The 19,119-nt window shown below is 38.7% G+C and overlaps 1 protein-coding gene across 2 annotated transcripts in view; it reads right to left on the bottom strand.

Moving 5' to 3' along the window:
- LOC101747006 (runt-related transcription factor 3) overlaps window positions 1-19,119 on the bottom strand; it is a 62,072-nt gene that overhangs the window by 19,461 nt on the left and 23,492 nt on the right. For both annotated transcript variants that reach the window (XM_012695136.4, XM_062676297.1), the window contains 2 exons: window positions 17,761-17,874; window positions 6,740-6,919 (listed from right to left, as the gene is read on the bottom strand). In XM_012695136.4, the coding sequence (XP_012550590.1) occupies window positions 6,740-6,919; window positions 17,761-17,874 (294 nt within the window). The remainder of the gene's footprint in view (window positions 1-6,739; window positions 6,920-17,760; window positions 17,875-19,119) is intronic.

Here is a 19,119-nt window from a genome sequence, read left to right as displayed (position 1 = left end):
CTGACGTATGAGCAAAGAGTGAGAGGTCAAAGCGGTGCTATACGATACGCTTTTTCCTCTGAAGGATATTGGTACGTGATTCAGTTTTTTTCGTGGGTTAAAATTATTTGTAGGGCTTCTTTATGTGTTGCTCATTACAGTACAAGCTCGTATCCTGCCTGCAGCGACCGCAAATGCGAGACATTACGTTGGTACCACCTGATCTTCGATACGGAGCCTGACTGCCTTTAATTTTTCATTCGTGGTACGTGCTAGCGATTCCCACAACGTACGCTCTTGCGTTTCGTGTGTACGATGATTATTACTTTTAAAAAACAAAAATTATTTAATATTCTACTTTAAATTCTCGAGTCGCTTGAAAAACTAAGCAAAGACAGGACGTGTAAATGCGTTTTAGTTCATCGAATTTTAAAAAGCAATACCCGGTTTCAGCATTATTTTGTCTAGCGTTGATATCTTGCGGTCAGCGTGTTTTACCGTGCACTCTACGCTCATTGCGAATGCTAGAAATTAGTAGCATCGGAAAATACGAACTAGCCGATTGTAATGAGTTAGGGGATGAGAATGATAGACGAAATTAGTTGAATAATTTACAGGTTAGCGTGGTTAGAAAACGATTTGCAGTTTTCGTTTTTGAACGGACACTGTCCAGCTATTGTCAAAGTTTAATAGTCCGATATGTTTGTTGTGTTTCATTTATATTACGCAGACATTTCATTAAGATAAGTTCTATACTAATATATAAATCTACAGTGGTTTTTACGGATGTTCCGTTATAACTACTGAACCGTGCATCCGATTGACTTGAAAGTTGGTATCCATGTAGAAAATAAATGTACTTAATGGATAGGCTAATATTTATATGAGTGTTGGACTCCCTACACCAGTTGCGGGGGCGTTAATGATGAGAATCTTTGTAGGGGTGAGAAATAATAATGTTAATTTTAAATACCCAGCGAAGCGGACGGGTACAACTAGGACTCTTATAATAATAGTATATAGATAATATAATAAACTTCACATAAGGTACATAATAAGATTGCTTAAAATTCCGAATGTGTGAATAGCATATAAAATACGATTAGAATATAACATTGATCAATCTAGTAAAATTTAGATTGTTCGATGCAGCATAAAGAAGTTCAATGTAATTATAATATTGATGGTTCGCTAATAGTGGCCACGTACGAGGCTAACAGTCCCAATCGTCCAGGAGCTGTGGTTTGCGGCCACTGAGCTCCATTCCAGCCACAGCTCCGCCCACCATGCGTTTTAATAGTTTTAATGCCCCGTGAATGCCATCTTTAGTAGTTTGATTGTTTCCTCTCGATTCTATGAGTTTCCAATAGATAGTGACGTTTTTTGTTGAGCTTTTTTTTAAAGTTTCTTTTGTTTCATTATCAAAAGGGTTGTATGGATAGAGTTATTTTATTTCAAACTAGCTGACCCGGTAGACTTCGTAGTGCCTCAATCGATAAATAAAAGACCTAAACTTTTGTATAAAATAAACTTAAAACAAACAAAAGGATTTGTTGTTATTTTTATTTAATTCCGAGTATTTTCATATTTATCTAACCTTGTAAACCTTCTCTGGACTTCTACAAATAATTCAAGACCAAAATTAGCCAAATCGGTCTAGCCGTTCTCGAGTTTTAGCGAGACTAACGAACAGCAATTCATTTTTATATATAGAGATTAGATTATTTTACATTCTTATGATCAGGTATATCCACATTTATTGTGTTATAGTTATAGTTTTAAACAGAAATTTACTTTATTCATCACCGCCTCAAAATTTATTGTAGTTGTCGCATGTACCACTATAATTATAGATCATGATGAAAAAATGTATTAGGTATTTCAAGTAGAAATTGCCTAGCAACTAACGGCAAATAGTTACTCTTTAAATTTTCGTACAGACACAAAAACATTTTTACTGAGCTAACGTCGAGTGATAAAGAGTTTGATGAACTTATAAGAGCATCACCGTGCGCTGTGTTATATTTTCAAATAAATGTTGCTCACTCAGTCAAAGTGATGATGTGTACAGTTGTTTTTAGTGAAGTGAGCGGCCGTAAAGTATTCTATAACAGACTAATCTCAAGCGCCTATTAACATCCCACAGTAGCACAGTGACCGAAACCACAGATATGGGCGCGTGATTTCTGCAGTCCCATCGATCCATAGTTACGTTATCAAATTTTCACACGGACCCTCCCGCGCCAAGATTGACTTTATTTGTGTAAGTTTAACCGCAGGCCTACGCGCAGCTTCGGTTGATCTTGAAATTGCTGAATTCTACTCCACTTATCGGTTCAAAGCGTCGATCTTTCTACATCTCGACAGCTCCCGTAGTGAATTAAGGTCAGCGTAATGTAAAATAGTGAAAAATAAAATCGATATAATGCGATAGGTAGCCAGTCGGTAGCCAATCGCGGCGCCCGAGAATATTGATCATCGAAATTGATCAATCAAATCGAAAACGCTGTACCGGAAATAAGAATCGATATAATGTTACGTTGTCCGTTGAATTGAATGTTTTTGAAAATGGGTTTTTTGTTCTTGTAGGTAATTTAGTAAAGCTGTCAATGAGTTCATTGCCTATAGAGTTGTTCTTCAATTCGATCATTGGGTCTAATTCTCTTTTTTATTCTGTATTTTTTTTTTTATGCAAAAATAGCCTTAAATTCAGAACGTTATTGAAGCTAGCCTTCGACCATTAACCTCGTCTTAAGACAAATATATAAGTAGTTTTTCGAGTGCAGAAAAAAAATACAGCCATATTAGATTATTACGAACAGCGTGGCTTTTACCATTACGGCGCCGTTATTTTTATAACAAACTTTTTACTGTAATTTTATAGCATCTCATTGTAGTTACTCATTCAAATTTCACCAATACTAGTACTATAGTTCCCTATAGTTTATTTCAATGATTTCGATAGGACAACTTCTCAAAATTACGAATATCCATGCATTGTGAAACTCCTAATGTCGATGGTGGAGTGATGTAAATTCGTCTATGCAGTAATTAGGATAGTAAATGTAAATGCATGTACACACATTATAGAATGTTAGTGACGGGTCGAGTCGGCCGACGCTCTGATTACCTCGGATTCAAATGGTGATAGACAAACGCTGTACGCGCATCTAATGATCGAACAGAAGCGTCTGAACTAAATTAATTGACGGCAAATTCACCGCGACTTCATAGAGTATTGATTACAAAGGTCATCATGTTCGATATTTAATTACATAGTTTACAAGACTTATACACTTTACTTACTGATTAACGTCCTGTATATAAAACCTACGTTTGATAAAAATCTATCAGATTATGCGTGATTTTAGTGGAACAGCGAGAACGAACCTAGATTTGTGTATTTTGATTTTTTGTATTTTGATGACATTGTGGTGAGGTTTAAACTTTGAAATTTCAAGAGGGATAACGACATGTTTGTGCCCATAGTGCTGCGCATTTATATGAACTTCGATACCGGTCCGCGAGCAGTAGGAATTAGCCCCTTAGGTTACCAACGATTAGTTAGAAAAAAAGCGGTGGTAATCGCTTTTGATTACTGTGGCAATAAAAAAATATTTGTTTTGTTCAAGGCGTACATATTATGTATACATTACCAAGCTTTTTACGAGTATATTTTAAGGTTTCCGAGTGTCGTTACCACACGTACACTTTTTACAATTAAATTTATTTCAACTCTATTTTCAATATCTAATATAATACTGTGAGTGATCAACTATTACAAAGATTTATAAACAAGTTCGGTCCCTTGCGTTTTTTTTTTAAATTGGTAGCTTAAGATATTATTTTAAAAACCTTATTAGGGAATATCTTTGACTTTGTTTAGTCTGTGGCGCACGATGTTACGCGCCGTGCCGTAATGACATTGTGCCAGCACGGGTTTTTTCTCAGATCGCGTTTGATGTTATTGTTATTATTTTTCTCTCATAGTCTATGCAGAGGTTAACAAACTCGCAGCATCTTTGCATTTTCATTGAATATTCGTACAAAGATTTCGTCTTACGAATGGATTTTCATGAAAAATCGTAGCAAATAGTATCAAATTTTTATCGTAATTTTTTATTAGATTAATTTAAAGCTATAATTAAATTATTTTTATTTTATAACTAGCTGACCCGGCAGACTTCGTAGTGGCTCAATCGATAAATAAAAGACCTAAACTTTTGTATAAAATAAGCTTAAAACAAACAAAAGGAATCCGTCCGACAGGGGAAACATCAAAGGAAAAACAAAGTTGTTATTTTTATTTAATTTCGAGCATTATTATATTTATCTACACTTTTGAACCTTTTCTGGACTTCCACAAATAATTCAAGACCAAAATTAGCCAAATCGGTCCAGCCGTTCTCGAGTTTTAGCGAGACTAACGAACAGTAATTCATTTTTAAATTAATCTTTCAATAGGGATTTTTCAGTACGAAATATTTACGTAGGTGCATTTGAATAAGCTATGTTTCTACACGTAAAGTTTCTAAGCGGTGAATGCCTTGGGACATGACGTCACAAATTAGTTTTCAATACCCGGCTTGTGTGTAGGAGGCGCGCGTGCCGAGCTCGCAAGGTGTTCCATCAGGCCACATAATTGGACCCTTCCGATTGTGCAAGCCCTCGCCATATTGGCGTATTCATTGTTCATACACTGTCCGTTTCTATTTGTTCTTAGCTCTATTTCTATGTTATATACCTAAGATATCAGAGAATGTGATGGCGGAGAATTATTTCCTCTTCTTTTCTAATTACTTGAACTTTTCGAAATAATTATCGGCTTATTATTTATTATGCAGTATATGTAATTAAATTACGCATACAAGCGGCTATGTATAGATCTTACTCATTTGTAAAATCGTTTGGAGAATACAGTAAAAGCTCCTTTTTAGCGCTTCCTTAATTCGCGTTTTCTCTATTTTCGTTGAAATAAAAAAAAACTCAATTCATATATTACCGGCAAAAAAATCTTTACACGCACACATTGATAAAAGGCATTCCAAAATTTAGGTATCAAACCGAATATCCTTTGTAAACGCGTCTTCAAATCGATCACCAAAAAAGTGAAATATCCCTTATTACAACTATGCCTAAAGTATATTATTAATTTGCGAAACATATACGTGGCAAGTAAAGAGCTTTTACTGTTTAAAAAAAAGGCATGTTTCACTTTTATTTTCTCTAACAAAATTTCCTAATTGGCGGCTATGTTAGCGAACAATAATCATAGTAACGTTACGGCAGATGTATTCCGTGTGAAGTTAGCTCGGTGCGTTATATTATTTATTAATTTCTGAGCTCATTACCGCCGGGGTAGGCAGGATTGCCGTTTACAATCACGAAGAACCTCTAACTGACTGCCGCCTTATTTACGGAGTTTGCAAACGCGGCGGCTAAGAATCTCATAGACAAGGCAATCGAGAAAAATAAGCATATCGACACCGTGCTTGTTATATAATTAGAGCTTCCGTTTTTGACATTATAATTAATTTTAATATTTAATCCAAATAAAGATACGAATTGAATAATTTAAACAAAACAAATTCGAATGTATTTTCCATGTTCTTTTTACCATTTAGGCAAACATATTTTTTAAAATTTCTTAGGCTGTGTTTCGATGTACAAAGCTACTTAGACAAAGTTTTCTTGAAACCGGTTTTGCTGGCTTCGAAATTTCCATTTTAATCTTGATATTGAGTTTCGTACTTAAATTCTCATTAGAAAAAAAAATACTGGCTGTATTTTTATATTGTCATTAATGAATCATTTTTATTTACTTCTTAAACGGGCGAACAAACTAACGGTTTTCTTGGTGTTAAGTTATAACCGGAGCCCATAGACATGAACAAGGTAGACGCCGTGACCGACGTTGAAGTTGTAAGTCTCTATAGCACAACGGCTGCCCTACCGTTCAAACCAGAACGCATTGTTGCTTCGCGGTCCAAAAATAGGCAAGAAATATTTTCATATAAGTCATGTCTATGTTGTTCTAAAGTAGTCGGTATAAGCTCAGCGGCGTTTACAAGGCAATCCCAGCAGCGACTTTCATCAGCGCGACCGGCAATCTGCGCGCGCGCCGCCTAATGACGACTCAACCATTACGCACGTTATTAACCTCTGCACGGCTCCTGTCAACGCGTGTTGCCAGCTCTTTTTACTGAAAGTGCTTCGCAAATATTCCCACGACACACGAATATATCAAATTTTGTTACGAATTCTATCTGATTATTTCAGTATTCTGTGGATAGGATTCCACATTCAAAACCTTAACTCTTTCTGAATTAATTACCCATTTTTTGTTATTTCAAATTCTTTTAGTTTGAAAGTTCATATTTATTGTAAAGCGACACATCAATTATATCTCAGTAACGTTGGTACGTAAATAGGACCTAAATCTTTTATATGATATCTAGTTAAATGAATTCAATTGTATCAAATTTATAGGATAATTTCGTGATTTCATTAATTGAAGAGACTAGGATTGAAATTTTCTGAAAATAAGTGTGATATTGTTTTTCTTAAGTCCGTAAGGTAATCGCTTCTAGCGACAAGACGGTTCGTTGTATTTTAGTATAGTGTTGTGTTTCTAATATTTAAAGTTAACTACTACTTTTTTGGTCTGTAATAAAGTATACTCTGCTTTAGGTACAATAGGTACACCTTTGTGGCAAAAAAAATCTATTGTAGCGATTAAAAATCTCGAAAAAAAACTTACCACCAGTGGGCAGGTTTGCGTTAGTCTTATAATCACGTTCTTCGTGCGATAGTGATCTGAATGTTCTAGACGTAGATGTCTTATATTCCATATCTCGAAGGGCGATGGAAGCACTATCACAGGTAATGAGTGGCCGCTGGAATCCGAACGTTCTAATCGGATGTGTTGTAGTATTTGTACCTGGAGATCAATTTGATAGTTAGAGTATCTCGAATCGATAATTCATCGATCATTGTGCTATCGATTACTCAAATCGATCACTCGATCTTAATGTCGCCGTATTTTTTTCGTTACTGCTCCGACTTCGTAGTAATTAATTACTTTTTAACTTAACCCGAAAGTAATATTCGTTTACTCTTCATTTTAGGTGATAAATATTTTACGAATAGACAACCAATGTTAACACCAAGACACTTAAAAACCAGAGAGAAGCACAGAATAAATTGTATTAATAAAATACATATCAAATATAATAAATCTTTTATAATTCGAATTTTTGTAGATATTTTAAGAAAAAAATAGATATTTCCGGCGTGGGGTCTTCAATTAAATTGCAATATGTCAATCACCTCATTAGCCAGGTAGAAACTGATCCTTGTGTATATTATACCGGCCTATGTCGGCCTTAAAGCGAACCCCGCAATTATTCGTGTCGGAAAAATTATAAAACATAATTGGTTTATGAGTTTACACAATGCAACATAATATATCGATCGATGCGGCAATTATGTCGTGAAATCGACGCAAACAAAATGCAGGCGGTTAATTATTTTCGGAATAGGGAACACGGAATAGTGCGGGGCTAGTTTCGATTATTCGTATAGATCGCAAAAATCGATAGTTAATTATTTTACTTGATTTTCTCATTTATATTTTTGACTTGAGTGTGGTAGGCTACTTGTCTAAATATGTGTCTTTTTTTCTGAACAAAAAATTAAATTAATTTAACTGATTTCTAATTCCAACATGTAAGGCCACTAGTTTATCATTCAATATATGGTATTTTAAATAAGAAAGAGAGAAATTTAAATAAATCAATAAGAGGGAAAGAACTATATGAAAGAGCATTTGAAACAAGAACTTCATAATTCACTTATAAATAAATATATTTGAATATACTTGCTATATACAAGCAAAAGTATACAAATTGAACATTTTTAATCAATTATTAAATATCGATATCCGATATTACATTCTCGGGCACAACACAATTAGCGAGGGTCACTGCGAAGCGGCTTACGGCGGGCCACCTACAAATTAAGTCTATTAACTCAAACTTTTAAGTCCCCGCTCACGCGAGATCTTCCTTTCTTGTCCCCCGGAGTTTGGGGGCTTATTCGTTAAGTACTTGTCTTTTGTATTCCCTTTCCACTCTTTGTTACGTGCTTCTGTGTACCGGGATTTGTGAACTGTGCGGAACTTATGCTAGTTTTATTGTCACGATTTTCTAAATATTGATCAAAGATGTTATTAACATAGCACATTTAAGTTTTTCTTTATTTATTGCTTAGATGGGTGGACGAGCTCGCAGCCCACCTGGTGTTAAGTGGTCACTGGAGCCCATAGACATCTACAACGTAAATGCACCATCCACCTTGAGATATAAGTTGTAAGGTCTCAAGTATAGTTACAACGGTTGCTCCACCGAAGTAACCCACGTGGTACCTACCCGTGCGGACTCACAAAAGTTCCTACCACCAGTAAAAAAAGTTTATTTATAGAGACTAGTGGTTCCCCAGTAGTCAAAATTCGACTATAATAAATGAAAATTATAAGTTTGAACATTATTATGATTTTATTGTCAATTGTATACTTCTATAATCACAGGTTTCGCCAAGACTACACTATAGACAAATAATACAAACACTATTATTTTATTCTTAATTTGACCACAGACTTTTTTTATTGATTTTATGTATGTTTTATGGATAATTTTAAAAAGATAAATGCATTCTGCGCTCCTTCTCTATATTCTCTATAAGTGTGAGAAATTTCATATTCCTCCGTCCGCACAATTTTCATAAAAAGAGGTATAATATGGCGTTTTTGCTTGACGTATTAATAAAATATAGATTAAACATACGAGCCATTGGTGTCGATAATGATAATTATATATTTGCGAATTAGTTAAAGACCTATGTGTATCCTTCTATGCACTATAGGTACGTCTGTTTACCTCTGAAATGTTATATCGTGAGGTATCGGTGTTCGTTAAAACAGACAAAAGTTTGTTTCAATAGCGAAAAGAACTTTGAAGAAGCTTTTCATGAACTATGTTTTTTTTTTTTTTTTTTTTTTTTTTTTTATTGCCTTTGTAGGCAGACGAGCATACGGCCCACCTGATGGTAAGTGGTCACCGTCGCTCATGGACGTCAGCAATGCCAGGGGCAGAGCCAAGCCGCTGCCTACCATAAAGAACTCTCCGCAAGCCTCGTTTGAAGAAGGACATGTCATAGCGCTCGGAAAACACCGTGGAGGGGAGTTCATTCCAAAGCCGGATGGTACGTGGCAAAAAAGACCTTTGGAAACGCACTGTCGATGAACGCAGCGGTTCCAGATAATATGGATGAACTCTGCTCCGATGGCGGGAGGTGCGATGATAAAAAGGAGATGAGGGAATCATCTCGAATAATTCCTCAGAGCATTCCCCATGGACCATGCGGTATAAAACACAGAGAGAACCGAAGTCCCTCCGTAGACCCAGAGGTTCCAAGCGATCCGCGAGAGCAGGACTATCGACCATCCGAACAGCCCGTTTCTGTATGGAGTCAAATGGAAGTAGCTGGTATTTGGGAGCCCCGGCCCAGAGGTGAGAGCAGTACTCCACGCGAGGTCGGACCTGCGCTTTATAAAGCGCAAGTCTCTGTCCAGGCGTGAAATACCGCTTCGCTCTGTTGAGAACTCCCAACATTTTAGAGGCCAATTTGGCTTTACCTTCCAAATGACTCCGAAACTGGACATCGCTCGAAATATCGACCCCCAGAATCCCGATACTCGCGGAAAGCTGCAGGGATACTCCTTGAAATTCCGGCGCCATGACAAAAGGGTCCTTCTTCGCAGTGAACGCGCAAACCTGTGTCTTCAATGGGTTGAACTGAACTGAATTCAGTTCACCCCACTTGGAGACCCGCCCCAGAGAGTTCTCCACTTCAGACACAAGTTTTAATCGCCTCTCGTGTACAACGTTTCGAGAGAGACTCTGATGGCCGATATATCGCGCATCCCCCGTGCTGTCATCCGCATAGCAATGCATGCCATCAATAGATAGCATGTCATTGATATGCAGTATGAAAAGCGTGGGGGAGAGCACCGAACCTTGTGGAACACCAGCGTTGATGGTCATGGTATCGGAGCAGCAGCCGTCGACGACAACTGCGATGCTCCGTCCATCCAAAAAGCTAGCGATCCACTTGCAGAGTCCCTCAGGGATCCCGTATGCTGGAAGCTTCGATAGAAGTGCCCTATGCCAGACCCTGTCGAAGGCCTTCGCGATGTCAAGGCTCACAGCGAGAGCCTCGCCCTTGCTTTCCAAGGCTTCAGCCCATTTATGTGTGAGGTATACAAGAAGATCGCCAGCTGAGCGACCATGACGGAAACCGTACTGCCGGTCACTGATCAGCTGGCGATCCTCAAGATACTTAAGAAGTTGGATGTTTATGATTCGCTCCATCACCTTGGAAAGCAAGGAAGTTATCGCGATAGGTCTGTAATTCGAGGGGTCCGACCGGTCACCCTTCTTGGGGATAGGGTGGACATGAGCAGTCTTCCATGAAGACGGAACCCTGTTGGTATTGTACGAGAGGCGATATAGACGCGTTAGCGCGGGTGTCAATTCAGGGGCGCATGTTTTTAGAACCACTGCGGGGATGCAATCTGGCCCACTCGACTTATGGACATCAAGAAGCCGAAGCTCCTGCCTGACCGCACGCTGTGTGATGCGAATCTCAGGCATGGAGCTGTCACACCGGGAGATGTTGGGCGGCGTGGCTCCTCCGTCATCCAAAGTCGAGTATGAGGCAAAGAGCTTGACCAGAAGGTCAGCCTTCTCCTTCGCACTATGAGCCAGACTGTCATTGGACTTACGCAGTGGTGGAAGGCTAGACCTGCAGAAGTTACCTTCTGCAGCCTTAGCTAGCGACCAGAAAGCACGGCTCCCAGAGGGATAGCTATTCAGTCGCTCGCCAATTCTGGCAACGTGCTCCGACTTCGCCTTGGCAATAGCCCTCTTATAGGACCTAGAGGCGGCGTTAAATTTCCGCCTTTTCTCCGAGATATCAGGATCCCGGCATCTCCTAGCAACATTAAATGCCACGTATGCAGACCGCTTGAGGCGTGCAGCATCCCTACTGGCTTTATTATACCAGGGTTTGCTGCGACCCCCAACGGGCACCTCAGAAGAAGGAATGAATAATTCCATTCCCTGAAGCACCACGTCTTTAAGTCGGTCCGCACAGACGTCAGGATCATCGGAGGAAAAGCAGAGCCGCCCCCATGGGTAGGATGCGTAAAATTCACGCATTCCATCCCAGTCTGCTGACCTGTACCGCCAAACTCTTCGAAACCCGGTCGTCGTTCGACGACTAGGACGAGAGAGTGGTATGGCAGCACGGATAAGGCAGTGATCAGACGATCCAAGTGGAGCGTCGACCACCACACTGTATCCAGCTGGGTGAGTGGTCAGCAGAAGGTCCAACAAAGAAGGCTCGTGCCCCTCAATGTCTGGGACACGGGTGGGCTGTGTCACCAGTTGTGAGAGGCCGTAGGACAAGGCGAAATCGTAGGCAGCCCGACCCGGGAGGTCAGTGGTTCTGGAACCCAACCACTCCTGGTGATGAGCGTTAAAGTCACCAAGGACCACCACCTCCGCAGATGGGTACTGCTCAAGCACGCGGTCAGTCCCCTCTTGTACATGCTCAAACAGAGCTGACCCCGCATCACTGCTGTGAGACCTGTACAGGCAAGCGTAGACTCTGGTACAGCCCCCATAGTCCACGCGTAGCCACAAGAGGGACAGGTCCCGTTGCTCGAGGCCCCGAAGCCGACGACAGCAGACATCCTCCCGGATAAACACGCACACCCCGGCTTTACGCAGGAAGGTGTGCTCCAATGCGTAGCCGGGGTATCCGAGGTACGACGTATCGTCCGGGGCAGATATCTGCGTCTCAGTCAGGAAAAAGAGGGCAGGCTGCGCCGTCTCAAGGTGGTGATGTACGGCGTCAAGGTTACTGTGTAGGCCCCTGACATTGCTGAAATCCACATTAAACGTGGAATGGGGATCCGCCGAAAAAACTCTTTTTCTTTTGTCGACTTTCATGATAATTATAGTTGGAGAGTAAGGATTTGGAGAGGTAGGATGCTAGAGGCGAGATCAAGGCAATACCTGAATAAAGCGCAGGGCACAATGAACACTCGATCCGGGGTTGCGCGAGAAGCTGACGCAGGGCATGGAAGGGCCCCCAGTCCACCCTGCATACGATCGCCGGGTTCCACTCCGGTCTCCGACTCCGGCACGACGACCGCATGACAGGATTTTACACCGGTTGGCGGGACAGCTTCCTGGGGCGGAGTTTAGTTGTGACACCCAGGTTCAGGTCCCCTACTGACCGGCGGGCGGCGGCAGGCACCGTTTCACTGGGTCTCCCTATACCCCCGTCAGCAACCCACGCCCCGCGGACTTGCGCGCACGTTTGCTCTGCATGTTCCAAGTATCACCAAGACTCACCCCCAACAAGGAGGAGGAAAGGAAAGGAATAGAACTGGCTCTCCAACCCACATGCCGGAACACAGCTAGGCTATTTGGCGGCAGACTCTAGTTGGAGGGTGGTCGCCAGCCAGTCGGACTAGGTCCTACCACCGATTGTGTTTTCGGCTCCCGTTTAGCACCACCCAGGGGTTACTTGTAGGGAATCGCGGGTTAAACCTACGGAAGCGGGAAGCATCAACCCCCAAATCAATTCAATATCAATTCAAAATCAGTCAATTTTAAAATAATAATTAAAAGAAAAGGGAAGTATTTTTCAATTTGTATTATACACTACATTTTCCTGAACTATAACTACTGAAAGGAGCTTCTCAATGCTTAGTTAATAACTGTTTCTTGACAGAAGTCAAGAAAAATAATTCAAATTTAATTGATTACAGAAGTAATCAATTAAATTTTACTGAACATTAATACGCTTCAGTAACTGTGACCAACTATAATAGTGTTACAATTATTTTATTATAAAGGTACATAATAAGCGTATAGGTAATAAATAAGACGTACTAGCCAAACCCGGCCTGTTTTTCTAGCCTGCTATTAATTTCAATTTAATCGGATCGCTATATGAAACTTCTGCTTGTATTAACAATGAAAACAGTTGGCTTTGACATTTCAGAATTTAATATTACCTACTAAGCGAGTCAAACCTCGTCGGTATAAAAAAAGTCACATTGGACATGGAGCTAACTAATAAAAGTCTATACGAAGGTATCTCTTTGAAAATCCCAATAAGATGAATTGCGCGTAATATTTCAACAGTGGTTGTTTACAATATTATTGTTCTTAAAAGTCTCTTTCACAATTCTGGAACGTACAAGGATACGTCGAGCGCAGTTGTGAGCCGTGCGTGAGTGCAACTTATTACTGATATAATTTCACTATTGTTTGCCGCCGGCATCACTCCATATGGCGTAACGTGTGTTCCTTAGTGTTCCGTATTAAAAGGATCTCGCTTGTTATTTTTTTTTAAACGGTAAAAGGACAGCGGGCGTACAGCCAAGTGTATACAGCCAACAATTTACGAATCTTTGGAGGTAACGGCAAAGGGAAGATCTTCCACCGAGCGGCTGAAATTGCTTGGTTGACCGACAGCCCGAATGTTGATGTTCGGTACCTACCTGTACATATGTAAGCTTATCTCGAAAATGTTGCTAGCGAGATTAAGGCGTCTGTTAAATATCATGTGTTCTATTATAGATCTTAAAAAAATATTTTAAATGGACACAAATCTTTAAAATTAATTATTGTAATTTTAACAACGATTCATTTCCAAAAAATATATAAAATTCATGGATCAAAGACTATTATCTATATTTGAAATGATTTATGAATCAGGCATTTACTACTTAATAAAAATCAAACTTAAAAATGTTATTATGAGAAGGAATATAACATACGGAACATCGCATATCGCTCTTGTATTCCTTTTTGTTTTTGCCCTACATTGAATTTCGTCAATAGAACGAGTTTCTTTTGAACAAGGCTTTAGTTTCGCGTGACTTCCTGAACGCAGTGGCGGAAGACGATATTTTATGATATTAATTAGCTATCCGTAATTTACGTGGGGTCTCGAATTTTATTATTTTGAAGATATATTTTTTTTAACGTGAAAGTTCATTCAGTTTATACAAATTTATATGGTGAAATTTGTTTAATGAGATTCTTTTAGACTAAATAAATAGCTTGTAAAAGATTTACCACAACTATTTCAGAGCTTAGAGACTGTAGATTCAAGAAGAAGAATGAACATTATAATCGAATAACAGGCGTCTTAATTTTTGAAGCCGAGACTTATTTGTTATTTTCCAATACGCGCAGTTTTAGGAGTAATAGTTTTTGCAAGTTCACAATAACAAACCACGAATGAACTCGAGATAGGAAGATTTATTTTAATGCATAAAACCAGCTTTCTCACTTAGTATTAAGTGTTTGTCGGAGCTTATAGACATCCTAAAGTGAATGCTCATCTGAGACATGACCTGGAAGTCACATAAGCATTGTAAAGGCCTTCTATTTTTTTTAATCGCACGAATGCTTAGCTGTAGAATATTGATTGTAGGTTTATTTGATTGTCAATCTAGATTCTAGATGTTGTTCATGGACGTCAGCAATGTCTGGGTCACAGTTAAGTCATTGCTTATCGCTGAGAATCCCAAAACGTGTGAAAAAGAGTACCGTTGTGAAAAAGAAGGAGAGATGGATGGTATGTGAGGATATATCTGGAAATGCGCTAAAAGTTTGGTGGGTTATAGTCACGTATTACCACTAGTAACCCTTAATTAGGGGTGGGAACAATTTGGTGAGGATAAGTAATTTTCAGACAGGAAAGCTTAGTAGGTATCTGTCAGTCCGGTCAGAAGGGAAGCGTATCGGTTATGTTATTGGGAATACCACCTCATTTGTCAAGGTGAAGTGCTGAATATATTATGTGTGTGGACTCCGGTGGGCGTTTAACACAAGAATCGTAAGCTATCGTCTATTGCAATTTAAAAGACCAAGTGTGTACTGAAACCTCCTCTTGGGTAAAAGGGATAGCCTTGAGGCCCGATCCACGCCCCCTTAAGGGGACGCGACGACCCGATTGCATTGTCGCATCTAGTGATGTTAATGAATTTCCGACTGATTACTATCAGTTTTTTTTTCCTTGCAGGCAGACGAGCATACGGCCTACTTGATGGTGAGTGGTTACCGTTGCTCATGGACTTCAGCAATGCCAGGGGCAGAGGCAAGCCGCTGCCTACCGTAGGATCCTCTGAGCTTTGGCCGCAAAACTACGTAATGTACCTGTAGCTGTAACTGACGGACGAAGGGAAAGTGGCTCAATAGTAGTAGCTCAAAGAGGCCGAGGTCGCAGATACGTGCCTTCTGATTAACATTTAACCAACTGATGACGAATTTTATAATTAAACACCTCTGCGAGCATCGTCTTCATTTTCGCTAAGCTTACGAAAAATATTTTATTATAGAATAAAAAAATCTGTATAATTTAGGTGTATTTTAGTAATTGTTGTATTTTAATTATTAAAATTATTTTTTGTTAATTTCTTAGACCGGATCCTATAGACATTGCTATAAACATCGCCCATACACATGGATACCATACTGCTTCACGACAGAAATACCAGCAGTGATTATGACTATTTTTATTACACGATGTTATTCTTTCATCATGGAAGTCGTTATTTGGTACCTGCCTGCGGGATTCTAGCATTGGCACAGTCAAGTCACTCGATACGAATGCACAGGGCGCCTTAATCTTTAGGCCACGGCTTCTTCCAATACCATTACATTAATATTATTATTATTAATATCATATTTTTTAAAATTGCTCATTATATTTTTAGTTCATGATGTTGTCAACTATGGCACTGTCCATTGCACCTATAATTGAGGTGACATCTGCCATGTACTTACTTATTGTCAATTTGTCAATGTTTTTTGTATTGATGATCACTTTGTTGGTGCAACTAAATAAAAAAATATAAACATCTAGATTGTACGTATTAAGGTTTATTTTATTATGTATTATAACATAAACATATTACTATGTATTGTCAAGTTGGTCATATATTATTTATTTAATTCACACACTCAAATTTAATATTGGTAATAAATTATTACCATATTGCTCTAATTACTGATGGTAGGACCACTTGTGAGTCCACACGGGTAGGTACCACCACCCCGCCTATTTCTGCCATGAAGCAGTAATACGTTTCGGTTTGAAGGGTGGGGCAGCCGTTGTAACTATATTTGGGACCTTAGAACTTAAATCTCAAGGTGGGTGGCGCATTTACTTTGTAGATGTCTATCGGCTTCAGTAACCATTTAACACATGGTGGGCTGTGAGGTGGTCCACGCATCAAAGCAATAAAAAAAAATTACATTTTCAACGTAATCATTAAAACATTTACAAAACCGACACACACTTTGTTGGCTCACAGTAACATTGCCATATCGCACGTAGTCCCGTGGGAAGAAAATATTTATCAGGCGTCGATACGACCGCGGTCGCTACACCGTATCGCACATTATTAAAAATTATATATTATGATAATGATAAAACGTAACAATAAATAATTTCGTAGTCCATACTCTGTAGTGCGGTCAGCGCGGCCCGCTATCCCATAATAACGAATTGGCTTTGCTTGTGCGGGCCTCGTTATAATTATCTCTTAAATTAGAGACGGTTAATTAATTTATCAGTTTTATGATATTATTTTGCAGTCGTGCATCATTGGTTGCTCATTATCGTCTCTGATGGAAAGCCTGATATTAAATTAATGAGATTTTGTCTAACAGATTTTGTACGTTTTAGATTTTCGATTCGAATTTATTTATCGATTTTTGCTCGTGAATGAGATAAAGTCCGTCTGATAGTTAATTAGAATTTTAGGCTAAAAATTTGCTGCTAATTCTAACAGCTAAACATGAGTTCCATCGCTTTTTTTCTATGTTAATATGTATGAATAGTTTGAATAAATCCAAAACGTGTTGTATTTACCTCTAGTGTTGCATCTAGATATATCCAGCGATTAATGCAAGCACCACAATTAAAGTTACCATCAAGTGTATTTAAAAAAAAGAGATGCTATACGATACCTATTTTGGTGTTGAAAATTTATACTGTCAAGCCTATTTCTTTTGATGTTTGATTTTCAAATAAGTAGACTAGATGATGATTCACTTTTTTATTAACGGAGCCACTTGTCATCATATAGTCCACATCGCCACCCAATTTTCAATATAATCAGTGCAAAAAAATCTAATAATAGACTTGTACAGTACAACCTTCTTCTATGTGAAACTTATCAATCTCTTTTTATTTTATTCAAACAGGCGATGATATATATGCATACTTAATATGTATTATTGTAAATGAGAAAGTTTTGTATGTTTGTCACAAAAATGGATTTGAAATTGAATGAAATTTCGTACAAAAATATGGATGTATACACAAGACACTTTTGATCATGGTATATGACATGACCCGGGCAACGCCCGCTATTTCGGCTGTAATAAATACAAGGGTGTCTAATTTGGTTCGTGATGTTACGTACCAATGGCTTACAAGCTGGCTGGTTTGGTTTATGGATCGGCGTGATACAAGGAACTCTTTATCCCCGGTAAATGCAACGTCTTTAATTCTTTCTGTATTACAAAATTAAAGCGGTCAAAACCGCCGGACATGTTCAGTGCTATCATAAATTAACGCTTTTAATTATATCCATAAATTAAAAATTAAAACTAGAATACGTACTGGTTTTAGATCTAGGTTCCCGAGGTCCGTCGACAGTGACTTTTATGGCTTTTTGATATGTTGCCACTTGAGGCGGGTTCGTCGATATCGTGATGGTCAACGAAAAGCTCTTCCCTGGAACAAAATACTTAAATTATAAGTAGATGAAATTGCTTTACCCTGGTACGGGACTTTAATGAATTTGAACAATTTTATTAATGAAATAAAATTGTACTTATGTAGGTACTCTAACTAAAGCTATATTGATGATACAAAGAAATTATTTAGTTTTAAGTAACACATATTTTTCAAGAATAAAGATAGCCTTAGAACTAACGATTGCTGGAGCAGAGGGGTTCTCGAGTGGAGACAGTGCAACGGAAAACGTAATGTGGGGCGCTCCCTAGGTGGTGCGATGACCTCCAAACAGTGGCCGGCAGGATGAAGAGAGCTAAAGATCGGGCTCAGTGGTGTGGATTGGGAGAGGCCTATGTCCAGCAGTGGACGACTGTGGGCTGATGATAAAACTTTACAAATGAAATTGTAAAAGGTACGCATACATATTATGTATATATATGTGTACTTTATATGTATTTAAAATGTATAAGAACTAATTTGAAATCATACATAAACATTTTTGTTTATCTCATAATGGTGTGAGTATCGTTTAAATATTGAATATTCAAATTAATAACCAAACCATACGCAGTTAATCATGTTGTAAATCAATTGAAATTTTAATGTAGATGATCATTATCGTAGATGCGTGGCATGTGTTGAATAAAACTATCCCTAACAACCTGACTGGTGTAACGTGACCTATAAATCGTGTTAAACATATCCGCATGCGAGATCTTCGAAAATTTGTTTTGTACTATAGACCGTATGGTCGGAAAATAGCGAGCTTTTTGGGTGCCCGATTTGCGGTGGCCAGTAATGAATGCACCGATAAATACCGAATAAAATTACTGTTAAAATGAGTGGATTAACATGTCTAATGCAGATAATTCGTGTGCGGTGCACTCGATTCGGGATAAATGACTGATTTTGAGTTCGCTTTGCGAAAGCTCGTGTGGTATGCTCGAGTATTCCTTTTGCATTCTGAATTTACCTGTATTATCTCACGTACGTACGACATTGAACCTACACAGCAAATAAAAGTAAAGAATTACCAAAATGCTTAAGTTTCAGAAAAAAATATAATATTTATTGTTTCAAATATTTTTTGTAATAAGAATAACAGATAAAGTCGTTAATGTTATTTCAGCCTGTATAAAACCTAAAAAAATAAAGTTTTTCTTTGTTTGTTGCTTAGTCGGGTGAATGAACTCACGGCTCACCTTGTATTAAGTAGTAGTTGTCGGTTCCCATAGATATCAA

This window comes from Bombyx mori, chromosome 3, assembly GCF_030269925.1.
Source record: "Bombyx mori chromosome 3, ASM3026992v2".
Taxonomy (NCBI): Eukaryota; Metazoa; Arthropoda; class Insecta; order Lepidoptera; family Bombycidae; genus Bombyx; species Bombyx mori.
Note: the sequence above shows the minus strand (reverse complement) of the source record. Positions and strands in the feature narration are given on the sequence as shown.